This window comes from Ochotona curzoniae, unplaced genomic scaffold (assembly GCF_017591425.1).
Source record: "Ochotona curzoniae isolate NIBS_2020 unplaced genomic scaffold, NIBS_Ocur_1.0 patch24, whole genome shotgun sequence".
Classification (NCBI taxonomy): domain Eukaryota; kingdom Metazoa; phylum Chordata; class Mammalia; order Lagomorpha; family Ochotonidae; genus Ochotona; species Ochotona curzoniae.
In genome coordinates this window covers 36138-51910 of record NW_024466795.1, presented here as the reverse complement: position 1 = coordinate 51910, position 15773 = coordinate 36138, and the positions used below count along the sequence as shown (strand labels likewise).

The following is a 15773-nucleotide window of genomic DNA, read 5'->3' as shown; positions in this document are numbered from 1 at the left end:
CTCTGACCAGGGAATGGGAACAGGGAGGAGTGTGGTTCTGAGCACCCAGGTGTGGTAACCTGTGATGCAGGAATGCAAAGCTAGCACTACCTGGGTCCCAGTGTGCACCTGACACCCCAGGAAGTGTCATCCTTGCTGGAGGGAATCGTGAACTCTGGTGAACACTCCTCCCATGAGACAAAACCTTCCCTAATGTTTGTTTTGTATGCTTGTCACATGATGCAATTAAACACTAATACAATCTTATTTGGCTCTTTGGATTGACTGAGTGCCTTTTGTCAGCATGTATCACCATGTGTTGGAGTCACAGCTTTGACCAACACCCCTAAGTCTGTGCTTATGGGCCCTACATTCTAGTAAAAGCTAGATGGAGCCATTTCAGTGAGTTACCTAACAGTCTACTTGTTTATATGAAAGGCAGTGTCAGGGAAGGCACTGTGGCACTGGGCAGGGTAAGCTGCCACCTGCAACCCAAGCACCCCAGATGAGAGCACCTGTGTGACTCCTGACTGCCCTGCTCGCTGCTCGCCCACCTGCAGAGCAGGGAAAGATGGTCCATGTGCATGGGTCCCTGCATCCACAAGGAGGCCTAGATGGAGTTGTGGGCTCCTGGATTCAGCCCAGGACACAGCAACCTTTGGAGCGTGAACCAGTGAGTGTGAAATCCCTTGGGGATTTTCTGCTGCCTCCCCAGGTACATCAACAGGAAGGTGGCTGGAAGCAGAACAGCCTAGACTCCAAGAAGCCCAGGATGTGTGATGTTGACCTTGCAAATGACAGTTAACTCACTGACCACAGCAAATGCTGCCGCTGAGCTGTTTTCATGAAGCAATGACCCCCTGACACACATCAGCAAGGCAGCTGACCACAGCGGGAAGTTTCCCTGGGTGGCAGGAGAGGGACCCTGCTAAGGCCCCAGTTCAGGACTGAGGTGGGGTGGGAGGGACCACAGGGAGAGGAGGAAATGATAAAGGAAGAGCTAAGAGGAGGTGAGGACAGGGGACAGGAATCTTTCGTTTTCTTTTGTTTTAAGAATTATTTTTATTAGAAAGTCAGAAACACAGAGAGGAGGAGAGGCGGAGAAAAGTTCACTCCCCAAGTCATCACAAATGGCTGGAGCTGAGTCAATCCAAAGTGAGGAGTCCACAGCTTCTTCTGGGTCTATAATGGGGGTCCAGGGTCCCAAGTCTTTGGGTCTTCCTCTACTACTTTCCCAGACAGGGAGTGGGATGAGAAGCAGAGCTGCTGGGTTAGAAATGCCATCCATACGAGATTGAGGCACATGCAAGATGAAACTTTAGCCCATAGGCCACTGGGCAGGGCCAGAGCTCAGGAGTCTAAAGCAGCAGGTGCTCAGGTCTCAACATGCTTTGTCCTGAATATTAACAGGAATGTTCACAGAGCCCAGCTGGGATCCCAGCATTCTGTATTTAATGCATCCTGTGAGGCTGCCTGAAATCTAATATACTCCTAATGTGAATCAAGTTGAACAATAAAACACGCATGGGTCTAGGTATAACTAATCATAAAAATGGGCACGTCCTGATCAGGTCTCTCAGGATCCCTCAGCCGGCCCAGGGCCAACTCTCAGGGAGGGGACATCACACAGGCCTGGGCAGCCGGGCACAGGGTCAGGGCATAGTCCCTGGTACCCGCCTGGCCCTCAGGGTCTCAGTCCCAGGGCTGGTCTGGGCCAGGGAAGCAAGTGCAGGGGAGTCCCCACCTCCTCCAGGGTCACTTCCCCTCTCACAGCCTGAGTGAGCTCCTTCTGCCCGGACACTCGTGACGCGGGCACAACTCGCACTCCCATTGGGCGAGCGGCTTCCAGCGGACTCAAACAGCGTCGCCCAACTCGGATCTGATCTCCTCAGCCCCCCAGGATGGGGTTCATGGCGCCCCGGACCCTCCTCCTGCTGCTCGCGGGGGCCCTGGCCCTGACCGAGACCCGGGCGGGTGAGTGCGGGTCGGGAGGGAGACGGGCTCTGCGGGGCAGGAGCGAGGGGAGCGCGGAGGGGACACAGGACCCCGGGGAGCCGCCTCTCCCAGACCTCACACCCCCTACACCTCGCCATCTCACCGACCCCGGCTTATTCAAGACCCTCCCCTCTCCTCGCCGCCTCATCTCGAGGTCCCCACACTTCCTTAGTCTCCGCCCCAACCCAGCTCCGCACTCCTCGGTCCCAAGGGTCCCGCTCCGGGCGGGGTCGGCCCTGGTCTCAGCCCCTCTCTCCCCCAGGCTTCCACTCCCTGATGTATTTCCACACCGCCGTGTCCCGGCCCGAACTCGGGGATTCCCGCTTCATCGCCGTGGGCTACGTGGACGACACGCAGTTCGTGCGCTTCGACAGCAACGCCGAGAACCCAAGACAGGAACCCAGTGTGCCCTGGATGCAGCCGGTGGAGCAGGAGTACTGGGACCGGGAGACACAGATCTCCAAGAAGGAAGCACAGAATGTACCCGTGGTTCTGAACAACCTGCGCGGCTACTACAACCAGAGCGAGGCCGGTGAGTGACCCGACCCTCCCCACGTGCGCCCAGGGCGCTCCGGGTCCCCGGGGCCGAGGTCCCCCACCCCGAGACTGCGCGCCCCGCGGAGACCCTCGGCTGGAGTAGCCCGCGTTGCGCAACCGGGTTTCGTTTTCGGTTTCGGGCGAAATCCCCGCGGTCGGTGAGGGCGGGGCGGAGCTGCGTGGCCAGGGCTGACCGCGGGCGGGACAGGCTCTCACACCTACCAGGTGATGTACGGCTGCGAGGTCGGGGAGGACGGGCGCCTCCTCCGCGGGTACCAGCAGTATGCCTATGATGGCAAGGACTACCTCGCCCTGAATGAGGACCTGAGCTCCTGGACCGCGGCCGACATGGCGGCTCAGAACACCAAGCGCAAGTTCGAGGCAGTGGGTTATGCTGAGCAGCACAGGGCCTACCTGGAGGGCGAGTGCATGGAGTGGCTGCGCAGATACCTGGAGATGGGAAAGGACACTCTGCAGAGAGCAGGTGCGCGGGGCTGGGAGGGGCCGCCCTCACCCACCTCTCCCAGGGCTGGGGCAGCAAGGAGGGGAGGAAAGCAGGAGCCAGGCCAGTGTACCCCTCTTCTGCAAGCCACAGCAGGGAAAGTCCACCTGGGTTTGAGGTTCAGAGCCAGAGACCCACTGTTCCCTCAGGGGAGAAGGACCCGGGGAGGGACACGGGCAGGGGAGGGGGAGAGGCACAGAAGATTCTGGAAAGGACCCTCTCAGTACCCTGCACTCAACCAAGATTTTGTTGATCCTGGCCCCTCCCAGGCCAGTCGTCAGCCTCAAGCCAGTGAACTGGGAGGTTTCATTCCAGGCTATCTTCCCCTCAGACACCTGGGCCCTCCTACCCTAGCCAGATACCTGATTCTAGAACTTTCCAAACACTACATTTGTCGCATTGTCTTTATCCAGGCAGGGTCAAGATTTTGACCTCCTCCACCACCCCTTTTCCCCTGTCCACTCTCAGGAAGGTTACTGAGTGTAACTTTAGTGTCAGGGGAAGAACATGAAAGGCCTGAATTTTCTAAATCTTTCTTCAGACCCACCCACAACACATGTGACTCACCACCCAGTCTCTGAGCAGAAGGCCACCCTGAGGTGCTGGGCCCTGGGCTTCTACCCCAAGAACATCACACTCACCTGGCAGCGAGATGGGGAGGACCTGACCCAGGACACAGAGCTGGTGGAGACCAGGCCTGCAGGGGACAGAACATTCCACAAGTGGGCAGCTGTGCTGGTGCCTTCTGGAGAGGAGCAGAGATACACGTGCCATGTGGAGCATGAGGGGCTGCCTGAGCCCCTTACCCTGAGATGGGGTAAGGAGGGCGGGAGTGATGGAGTCTCCAGCAAGGGTGGGAATGAGCCCTGGGGTCAGAGCCCCTTATTGTCCCTTCCCCTCTCAGAGCCTCCTCAGCCCACTGTGCCCATGTGGGGAGTCATCGCTGGGCTGGTCCTCCTGGCAGCTGTGCTCATTGGAGCTGTGGTCACTGTTGTGGTGATGATGAGGAGGAAGCGCTCAGGTAGGGCAGGGTGAGGGCTGGGTCTGAGTCTCCTGTCCCCTGGGGAGATGGTCCCCCTACCCCGTTCCTGGGAAGCACTGTTCACACACACCTGCACCCCAAGCTGAGCCCCGGGTGCTCACACTGGCTCTAATGTAAACCTTGAGTGAAGGTGGAGAACAAACACTCCATGGGGATGACTCTGCTCACAGGGACCTGAGTTCCAGCAGCCCTAGGTCAAGGGGAGGTCCCAGCTGAGGACATACCTCCAGCGGAGGTGCCTCCTAACCTTTCCTGGGTCTGTAGCCACAGTTCTAGAAACTTCTCTGAGATGAGTCAGTACTCTGTCCCTGCCTTCTCCCTGCCTCTCACTGGATGTTTTCTGTCACAGGTGGGCCTGCAGGGCTAAGTCAAGGGGGAGAAGGAAGGGGGTAAAACCACAGCCCCACTACCTGCAGGGCTAGGGTCACTGGGAGAACGAGGGTCCACAGACATGCTGAGGGGATCCCGTGAGCACTGGGAGGATTGGGACAGTCTGGAGCGGTCAAGGGTCTGCAAGTGGCTCAGGTGGGTGCTGATGGCACCACCTCCAGAGCACACTCTGGCAGCAGGAAGGAAGACAGGACTCCCACCTGGACCTCAGCCTCCCCTGAAGGATGGTCACATGAGCATATATCTGGGCCCTGGACACCACACAGTGAGGGGCTGCTCTGGCAGAGACCTGGGTGCAGGCAACCTAGTTTACAGCAGTGTCACTTATGATGTTCCAGGCTTACAAAGTGGGAAACACATACACCTGGTTCTGAGCCACACCTCCCCCCTGACCTCTGATCTTCTCTATGCCGCTGTGCTGGGCAATGGTGCCAGGCAGGGAAGGGAGTCCCAAGTCCAGGCCTCACCCTCACCAAGAACCTTCCTGTTTAGCTGGGATGTCAGGGGAGAGGGGCAGTCACTGCAGTCTCAGCTTGTGATGTTTCAGCTCCCAGTGTTCACATCAGGACATGGCACAGCCAAGGTCAAAGGTGCCTGTGTTCTCTGAGAGCCCCACGATCAACACTGCTGTCACCCACACTGCGAACCCCTGGGCCTTTGAACAAAGAGCACTACAAGATAGGGGAGGCATAAAAAATTGTTTTTATTTATTTGAAGATTTTCTTTTTATCTTTTTGAAAAGGAGATTGTTCTCCCATCCCCTGGCTCACTCCCCAAATGTCCACACAGCTCAAGGAGGGGCAAGCCAAAGCTCAGAGCCCAGAACTCAGTCCAGGTGTCCTGGTGCATCATCTGCTGCCTCCCAGGGCGTGCACTGGGTGGACACTGGGCTGGAAGTGGAGCCAGGACTCCAACAGAGCACTGAGAGTGGATCAGGTGTCCCAAGCTGCATCTCCACCTCTGTGTCCAGGTTGTCAGGGACGACAGACAAGACAGGATGTTGGAAATACGTGATGTTCTCTCTCCTGTGGGGCAGCCCAGGAGGAAGGTTCAGGAAGAGGCCACAGCTGAAAATACAGAACCTCCCTGGATCCTGCTGCCTCACACGGTGCTCCACATGGATTCTCCCTCCTTGGAGCCCACAATGAAATCTAGGAGTTTCTCATTTGCCCCTCACCTGGCTGTGTGACACTGTAGCTGACTGAAGGCAGAGGAAATACAGAGACCCTGGTTGAGGCTGCACAGCCAGCAGCAGAATCCTTGGCCTCACTTTGGGTGGTCCCACCTGGGAAAAACAGCCCTGCTGCTGGGCACAGAGGGCACAGCTCACACCCCTGACCCTGATTCTGATGCTGGACCCGGGCCTGCACCAGGACTGCTATCTCTGGTGCCCTGATTTTTACAGTAGAGATGTCACTGACAGCCCAGGGGTCCTGATCTTGCAGCCCTGAGGTGAGATAGAAATGCTTTTGTTGGGACACAGCACGGTGGCCCAGTAGCTAAATCCTCACCTTGCATCTCCTGGGATCCAGTTCATGTTCCGGCTCTAGTTCATGTTTTGGCTGCTCCACTTTCCATCCAGCTTCCTGCTTGTGTCCTGGAAAAGCAGGAGAGGATAGCCCAAAGTCTTGGGAGCCCGGACCCATCTGGTAGACCTGGAAGAAGCTCCTGCCTCCTGGCTTTGGATTGTCTCATCACTGGCCGTTACAGCCACTTGGGGAGTTAGCCAGCAGATGGAAGATCTTTCTCGCTGTATCTCCTTCTCTCTGTAAATCTGCCAGGGGATGGGGGCGCTCTGGCAGGAAGGGGAGAAGAGGTGAGGAAGTGAAGGTTGCTCCCCCGAGGCAGGCAGGCACATCCTGGATCCAGTGGGGGCAAGGAGGGTGTGGCCCCAGAGGACTAGATTATTGCTCATAATCACATCTGTCCAGCAGTGTCTGTGGGTCCCTGACTCTTCATCCCTACATCCCAGCAGGTTCTTCTGACCCAGGAACATTTACCCAGAACCCTCCACTGAACAATGCAGCCTCTCCCCTACTCCTGTCCTGAGGGATGAAGCATCTGGTCCCTCCTGGTCTCTGTGGGAAAGCCGCCTTGTGCTGGAGGGGCCACTGCACAGGCCGCTCCCTCTGCTGGGACTGTGCTGCCCCTGATGCCCCAGGGACAGTTCCCACCTGGGAATCTCTGCTCACCCCTCAGTCTAAGGAAAATTGGAGCCCTGCCTCCACCCAGCCCCCAGACTCCAGCTGCTCTTCTCTTCTCTGTAGATGCATTACCAGCTGAAGCATTGTGAAATGCACATGGTCATAACTTTTTTTCATTACTTGCTCTGAATCAAGTGTAAGGTCAAAGAACAAGCACATCTGTTGTTTGTCAAGCACTCACAACCATAGCTGTACATAGGAGACCCAGTGAGTGTCTGATGAGTGACTTAATTCCCACAGCAAACTGCGAGCATACACAGGCAGCTATTGACATTTGGGGGGTTTAGCCCATTATAAATACCAGTTGATAATGTAACATTAGATAGAAATTGTAACTGTTCAATAATAAAAAAGCAGCCTGCACTCCTGGCCATAGGACCTTCTCCCCTTGGACACAGCTCCCCGTCCTGCCACACTCTCTCTCTTTTAGCTTCTCTCCTCTCTTGTTTTCAGCACTGCAGCAGAACCCCAGGGAAACTGTGGCTTCTCCTTCCTACTGGCCAGGGCAAGCCTGTCCTCTTTCCATGACACGTTCATAAGATCTGCCCAGGGGTTGCATCTTCATCACTCAGAAGAGCCTGTGTGGAAAACTTTGAGATCTCTCAAGCACAGAAGCTTCAGGCTGGAAGCCACCCCAGCCCCTCCTACCCAGGGGTGAGCAGGGAGGGCTGCAGGAAGCAGAACCTGCCTCTACTGCTCACTCCCAGGCAGCACATCCAGGACCCAGTCCCAAACAGCAACCTCCTGCAGGAGACTAATGCTGGCTGCTGCTTTCTGCTGTGCTTACTTGATTCTTTATTTGTTCCAAAGTTTCCACATCCTTGTGAAATACATTTTATACAAAGCCACACCCACAGCAGGGAAGGACACTGTCATCAGTGAGTGGCACTGTGAGAACCAGACCCCACAGGGGACACTCGGCATGAAGCATCACCCACCCCTGAGCACCTCCAAGTGGACTGAAGATATCAATGTCGCATCTGCTCCTGGAACCTGCAGAAGGACGTGGAGAGGGACATGCTCTGGTGGAAACTGGGGAACAGACTTCCCTCATAAGACCCCAAACCCAGAGGCAATGGGGGAAATAGACCCAGGGACTGTGTCCACGTGAGCAGCTCCTGCAGCAGAGGAAACAGGCCAGAGAGCCAAGATGGGAGAAAGTGTCTGCACATCCCACTCCACACCAGAGGCTCATGGCCAAACATCCACAGGACTCAGCAACCACAACTTCAGCAAACAAGATATAGGACTGGCATGGATGTTCTTCAGAGAAAGACACACAGGTGGCCACCAGACACAGGGAAAGTGCTCGGGGTGGCACTGGGATGCACTGGGTTACCCCATGTCCAGTACTTGGAATTGATCCCACATCCACAATGATCCAGCTTTCTCCTAATGCACCCCTGGGGTTTGCCAGTGATGCCTCAAGCGTTGTTCCTGTGCAGTCCATGGGGAAACCTGAATCAAGTTAATGGCTTCTGACCTTGGCCTGGCTCAGGCCATCTGCTACAGGAAGTGAGGCAGTAACCAGAAGATACATGAACTTTATCTGCTTATCAATCTATTATATATTTATTTATAGTGTATTAATATGTATATACAATATGTATCTCTAATTTTCCTAGAAAGGATTTAAAACAAAATACTTGAAAGAAATGACATTGAACTTGCTGTAATCCCGCTGCTCTGGCTCAACAGACCATTACTCTTAGAAATGGGGATGTCAGAACTATCTGGATGGGGCTGATGTGTGGGAAAAAGCAAGAGCTTCCCAGGTGACAAATCAGACCTGAGAAATGTCCAGTGACAGATCAAGGATCCAGATTATAAGATTCATTTGTATCGGCAGTGGGTGGGTCCCGGGACAGGGCGTCTCATGCCCGGATCCCATACGCCCGCCATCATGGGCACATGGTGAACCGGGCTTGGGCCTGCCGGGGTTCCAAGGCGGCTTCCTTCCTTCGGGGTGAGTACACCAACCGAGGGGGGAGGTCTCTGGAGCCTGGCTAGGCAGGCCCACCCGCCGCTCTCATTGGGCGGCGGACGGGATTGGGGTGGGGCGCAACCTTGGTCCTGGGAGCTTTACACCTCCCATTGCCTCTCGGCAGCGGGTGGGTCCCGGGACGGGGCGTCTCATGCCCGGCAGGGGAGCCCTGGGATTTTGGTGGTTTGAATTGCTGCTTATGTAGCTCCACGTTGAACCCGATGTGTTTCTGGGAGTTGGAGTTGAATACATCCTACAGTTTCCCAATGACAGTTCCTCTTCCTTTAAAGAAGGTGTACCACTTAGCAATGCTGACCACCAAATACCAGTTCATGCTAAAGCTTTGGCATGTGTCTTGTCCAGTAGACACACTAACTGGATTAAGGCTACCGCCAAGGAGCACGTGGGCTGGAATGGGGGCTGTGTTCTGATCCGGTAACAGTGAAATCCCCCTTGGCACAAGTGTGGACTGGGATTGGACGCACCAGGCTGGACCAGACCCCAGTACTGTCTGGTGCTCCTGGAGGACCAGGATAGAAGTGGGACGGATTATGCTAGGTCGCAACCCCTACTGAACCATGTGTGAGCCGTATGTGGGAATGGACTGGATGAGCCATGGCTGGGCTGAAATATCCAACAACAAGAACCAGCTTGGGTCAAAAGCTAGTCAGGAACTGGGCTAGGGCTGGCTCATGGACCCACTGGCATGCGCAAATGCCGGCACTGGGAGAGGTTCTGATGGAGGAGCCTGGGCAACTCCTCTGGCAGGACACAGACCCCACTGGTAAGCGCAAGAAGCATGAATGGAAACAGCCCAGAGCAGGCCACAAGAAGTTTCCCACTGGCAAACATTAGGCATGGATTGGGGGCAGACCAGGCTAATCAGTTAACATCATCACTGGCAAATCCGAGCACCAGAACAGAGTAAGGGTCGAGCCAGGTTTGGTTGCGATAAAAACCAGTCCACACTACAGAATGCCAGGATGAGGTTGACTGTGCCGAATATGACTGCAGTGCCCATCCAGCACACGTGAGAAACAGGAGGGGAGGGGACAGAGCCAGCGGGGGAATAAGGGGAGGTTCCCCTGCTGGACAGCTACTCCCACTGGAGAGCATGAACTGGGATGGGGGCAGACCAGACTAAGCAGGGCTACAACACCTGTGCGCCTCATGTGGATTAGACCAGGGAAAAGCCAGGATGGGTTGATTGTTCCTTGGGTGCAACCTACAATTAGAATGGGAGAGGGCTGTTTGGGCATAGCCATAGCATCAGCTGGCAGAAACTGGCACTGGGGGCTAATCCTGTCAAGTTAAACTGCAGAACCACCTGGAAAGTGCACAATCCGGGAGTGAGAGACTTGGGAGGGAAATAGTGGGTTCCCCCCTCTTGGGTTACCACTGCCACGGGAAGGCACGAGAACTAGGACAGGGGCTGGGGTAGCTGGACAGAGAGGCACTCAACCACGCCCGTGAAGGCTTGACAGTTGAGCTGGGTAGATGGATCCAAGCTTCAATGCCATTTGCCATGTACGACAACCAGGGGGATGTGGGTCAGATTAGACTAGTCTGCCACACATATTGGCAAACCAGGGTAGGGGGTTGGCCTGGTGGGGGTTATTGTGGGCCGCTCTCATCAGGATGCAGCTCCCACTGGTTTAGGTGAAGACCAAGTATGTGCTGTACAGAACCAGGCTGGACTGCAACACCCATTGGTTCCAGTAGAAGGTGGGGCTGAAAACAGAAGCAACCTAGCACTTGCAACTACCAGCTGACTGGGTGATGGACTGTGCTGGGCCCTGTGCTTGCTGGTGCATACGAGTATCTGGCCTGGGAACACCTCAGACGAAGTTTCTTTGGTGATCTGCCCAATTGAAATGCCAGACTCAGAACACAAACCATGAAGGGACAGAAGATGGAACAAGTTAATCAACCACCTCAGCAACAAAATACCGGGCAAATAGAGACGCTATGATGGACAATGTCAATTAATGGATTTTTCAACAACCTCATCGTGTTTGGAGAGGCAAGATTGGCAGCAATTTCAAAACTGGTGACCTATTGAAACCACTTCAATGAGTATCTCGGAGCATGCCCCACATGCGGGACTTGGGGTGGGTGGGAAATCAGGTGGGGCTTCTCCCTCAATATCCCCCTCTACCTCAGATATATGAAGGAAACAATATGGAAATAATAGTCTTACCCACTTTCCTGTAGCCCTTGACCCTTTATGCACAAATTAACCATGTAAAGATTGTTAAAATAAAAAATATTTTAAAAAATAATAAAAAAAGAAAAAATAAATTCATATTTATATAATATACATGCATAAAAAAAGATTCATTTGTAATATTTAAATGAGAAAATGACGTACTAATCTGAGGTGAGGGGAGAATAACAGTAAGATATCAGTTCACGCAGCTTGATGGATAATTATCAAAAGATGAGAGATAAGGGCCAGGGTGGTGTAGTGGGTAAAGCCTCTGCCTGTGATGCTGGTATCCTATTCAGGTGCTACTTTGTGTCCCAGATCCTCTGCTTCTGATCCAGCTCCCTGCTAATGCACCTGGGAATACAGTGGGGATGACCCAGGTGCTTGGGCTGCTGGAATCATATGGGAGCCACAGAAGAAGCTCCTGACTGCTGGTGGCTAGTTGCTGGCTCCAAGGTCTTGGTATCAGGCCTGCCCTGTTCCTGCCACGTGGGTCTTTGGGAGGTGAGAAGCAGATGGATACTTCGTCTCTCCTTGTGTATCTCTCCTTCCTTATTCCTTTCTCTGTAACTTTCAAATGAATAAGCCTTTTTCAAGATGAACAGTATAATTTGCAGGGTAATGGAAAGAATTAGAAAACATTGGAGATCTGGAGATAGAGATGTCTCCTGTTCTCCCCTATGTGGACACTAAACAAGCAAACAGGGGCTGGAACTGTTGTGTAGCACTTGACCTGCCAACACCCATCTCATATGGGCCCCAGTTCCAGTCTCAGCTGTTCTACTTCCAATCCACCTCCCTGCTGATGCAGCTGAAAAAGTAATGCAAGACGCCGCAATGCTCAGATTTCTGTCAGTCACACGGGAGAGCTGATGAAGGCTCAGGCTCCTGACTCTGACCTGGCCAGTGTCAGCCTGTGCAGCTCTCACTCTCCCTGTATAACTCTGCCTTTCCAATACAGAAATCAGTTTTTAAAGAAAAAAGAATAAATACAAAGCACATGAAAATCATATTTGCTTATATTGATCAGTATACACCCTACACATACATTGAAATGCTACAATGCCCAGAATGTGTCCAGTAATCATGTGTGTGTGCAAATCAAGATACTTCTGTAATGTTTCAGGAGGTGGAAATGCTGACTTTTCTGATTCAGTCATCACATGCTGTGCCATGGACTGAAGGCTCCCCCTGCACCGCCACAATGTGCAATTAGATACATGCAAAGTGACAATTCAGGAGCCACAGAAATGGACACAGGCACATTTACTTTTACTTCAACTGTATTTTTAAAACTATAACTGGGATTCTGTAATCCAAAGTTGAAATACTTATTATTCATACTTTCAGAATCCAAGCAACTCCAAACCATGCTTCCTAAACAGTCTTCTTTCCTATTTTTACAGATCTCAGAGAGCTTGCATTTACACTACACAATTCTCAATGTACAATTTAAAAATTTTAATTGCACATATACTGATAAGACAGTTTTCTGAAATTAGTCTACCAAATATAAAGAATGATTTCTTGCCTCTGCAGCAGACCACATGCCCAGATACACATGGGCAACATGACAACGAGCTCAGTGAGGCCTGCAGAGGATGTCTATTACCAAGGAGGACAGAACAAATTGGACAGCTCTCCAGGTCAAGCTTTGACAGCAAGTATCTGGGTGAGTGGAGACTCTAAGGTGGACTATGTCAGCCAATGGACCTTGGAAGGATTTTCTCAACCTTGAAGCAACAAAATCAACAGCATCTCAGAACTATCAAAGCCATTTAAGTAGTACCTTCAGAACTTGCTCCACACTGGAGACCCTGGAATGACATCCAGTGGTTGTCCCCCATCCCGTGTACTGACATGGTAAGGATGCTGGTGCAGCTCCTCCCCTTCTCTTCCTCCTTCCCTCAGATACAGGAAGAGGAAAAAAAGATTAGAAACAGTTTTCTCATCCTCCACCCATAAGTGGTGGACCACTTATGCATGCATCCTTGTAACTATGTAAACAGCATCAAAAAGAAAAGAAATCTGTTATATAAATACATTAATTATTAATTACTGATTAATAATACTTGATAAGTAAATACATACATAAGAATCCAGGACTCATGGGGGCACCAAGAGTATGAGCACCAGCAGCCTGGAAGTCAGTAAGATCTGCCAGTCTCCCGGCCCCATGTCCACGGCCAAACAGACCAAGAAGCTCACACACGGGCTGTGCCATGGTGGAGAACCACATGAGGAGTGACCCAGCGCTGGGAACCTGATGTGTCTGCTTACAATGAATAGAGTGAAGCCAGCCCAGCCTTGTCTGTGTTCCCCCTTCCTTCCACCCCACCTGGATGGACTCCCAGGGACCCAGCTCGCTGTCCATGGTGCTGACGCAGTGGGTGCTCATCCTGTGTCTCCTTCTCTGTAAATCTGCCTTTCAAATGAAAATAAATCTTCAGAATCTGTGGAATACAGCTGGCTCTTCTTTGTGTGTTTACTCAGGATTTGATCGCAAATGGAAACTCAAATAAGGAGATCTTTGCTAATGGTTTTGTGTGTATATATATGTGTATGTATATATATATGTATGTATATATATACACATATATATACACACACACACACACACACACACATATATATATATATATATATCTGTCCATTCTACTGAGCTTGGAAACTTCTCCTCAACCTTAAATCCAGAGTGGGATACACTGCTATTTAGGACATCCATGTTCCACATGGGGTGAGCCCTGTTCTTCCTCTTCTAATCCAGTTTTTACTAATGAACTTGGGAAGGGAGCAGGAAATGGCCCTAGGACTTGGGTTCCTGCCACCCACATGGGAAGTTGTCCTGTCTCCAACCTCGTACAGGCATGGCTGTAGCAAGCACTTAGGAAGTAGCAAGCAGATGGAAAAGTGATGTTGCTCTTTGCTGTCTTGCACTTGATTTGAAATAAATAAATTTTAATATATTTTACCAGAAGGATTTTTTTATTGTTGGAAAGGCAGATCAGAATTACAGAGAGAAGGAGAGAGGGAAAGATCTTTTATCTCCTGGTTCACTCACTCCTCAAACAGCCTCAATAGTCAGAGTCAAACAGATTCAAAGTCAGGAGCCAGAAGCTTCTTCCAGGTTCCCCACACAGATGCAGGGTCCCAAACACTTAGGCCATCCTCGGCTGCTTTCCCAGGCCACAAGCAGGGAGCTTGATGGGAAGTGTAGCAGAGAGGACATGAACCAGTGCCCATATGGGATGCTTGCACTTGCAAGATGAGGATATAGCCATGGAGTCATTGCCCTTAATGTTTTAATGTGGCAAAAGTAATGTGAACAACAGCAGAGGCTTTTTTTTGTCAGAGGGTGGCTGATATGGACCAGTGCTGCACAAGGCAAGAATATCTCCCCCACAAGGACCCATGAGGACTGTGCCAGGCAGGGAGGTGACCCCAGGGAGCTGAGTCCTCAGGTAGAAGCAGCCTGGGTGTGCTGGGGCTGATTTGCCACACAACCCACACTCCAGCTAATGTGCACAGTAACAACACTTTTTGAAAAGACTCTGGGCTCACTGCACACAGACCATAGGCAGGCTTCCTCCATCCCAGAACCCCAGTGCCCTAGGTTCCTGAAGAGAAGACTCACTTTCTTTTTTTCTTCTTTGTGCACAGAGCTGCGGGTTGAGGAGGGTGTGAGAGAGAGTCCTCCAGTTTCAGTCCCATTCCACAAAGTGCCTTGTTTGGAAATGGGGACTTAAAGACAACAAGGTGGGATGGAACAGAAAGCCAGGAATGTGGAAAGCCCCAACACTTGCCCTCCTTGTGCACAGCAACAAAGCTGCAGAAGGACATGGTGAGAGTTGCCATCCCCACGCCAGGATCTCTGTGTCCTGGTGCCTTGATCTTCACTTCACTTCACTGAGTGTTTGGGTCCCCCCAACCGTCTCCACTGAAGTTCTGTAATATAAAGGTCTGGACCTTTGGGGGTGATGAGGCTCAGATGAAGCTGGAGTACAGGGCAGTTACTATGATGGGATTAAAGTTAAAAAAAGAAAGAGAGGCAAGGCCAGCACTGTGGTGTACCTGTTACCACTACCACCTACAATACCAACTTCCCTTATCCAGATGCTGGTTCCAGCGCTGCAGCTCTGCTCCTGGTCCAGTTCCCTGCTAATGTGCCTGAGGAGGAAAATGACCCAGTGTTGGGCTCCTGCCACTCATCAGGGAGACCCAGACGAAGTTCCAGGCTCCTGGTTTCAAACTTGCACAGCCCCAACAGCAGTTATGGCCACCTAGTGAGTGAACCAGGGTTTGAAAGACTTCTGGCTGTCTCTCTATTTCACCATATCTTTCTCTGTACCATTGCCTTTCAAGTAAGCAAATAATTATTTGAAGAAAACAAAGAAAAGATAGAACCCCTGGGTGTGTACTGAGTGAGGTGATAGCAGAAGGTTGGCCATTTAAAACCAGGACTTGGCCCTCTGCAGAAGCCACATTTGCCAGCACCTTGAACTTGGGCCTTCAGCATCCAGAGCTGTGGTATAAGCCCCAAGTTTATGCTGTTTTGTTCCTGTGGCCCAAGCTGACTGCTACACCCCTCAAAACCAAATTCCAGGAAACTTCCCTGTTTCAGTATCAGATGTAGCTGTGTGAGAATTCTGGTCAGGGTATGTGTTCACTAAAGTAACAGATAATTCTTGAGTGCCTCTGTGCCAGGCCTGGTCCTGCTGAACCACAGCTGACCAGATGCCTCTGTCCCTGATGCTGCTGCTACAAAAAAAAAACAAAAACAAAACAAAAAAAAAAACAGAGAAATGGCAATATAACTAGGAGGGTGTTCCTGTCATCTACTTTTGGGTATGCATGGGGCCACTTTTGACAACCCCCTCCCAACACAGAGAGAACACCAAGGAACTGCAAAACAGTGTCATGGAACTCAGCAC

General features: G+C 52.0%; 1 protein-coding gene across 1 annotated transcript in view; it reads left to right on the top strand.

Annotated features, from left to right (window-relative positions):
• Positions 1-1864: 1864 nt before the first annotated feature.
• LOC121166808 (patr class I histocompatibility antigen, B-2 alpha chain-like) overlaps positions 1865-15773 on the top strand; it is a 39858-nt gene continuing 25949 nt past the window's right edge. The window contains exons 1-4 of the mRNA XM_040996095.1: positions 1865-1953; positions 2237-2506; positions 2720-2995; positions 3555-4034. Coding sequence (XP_040852029.1) covers positions 1881-1953; positions 2237-2506; positions 2720-2995; positions 3555-4034 — 1099 coding nt within the window. The 5' untranslated portion in view covers positions 1865-1880. The remainder of the gene's footprint in view (positions 1954-2236; positions 2507-2719; positions 2996-3554; positions 4035-15773) is intronic.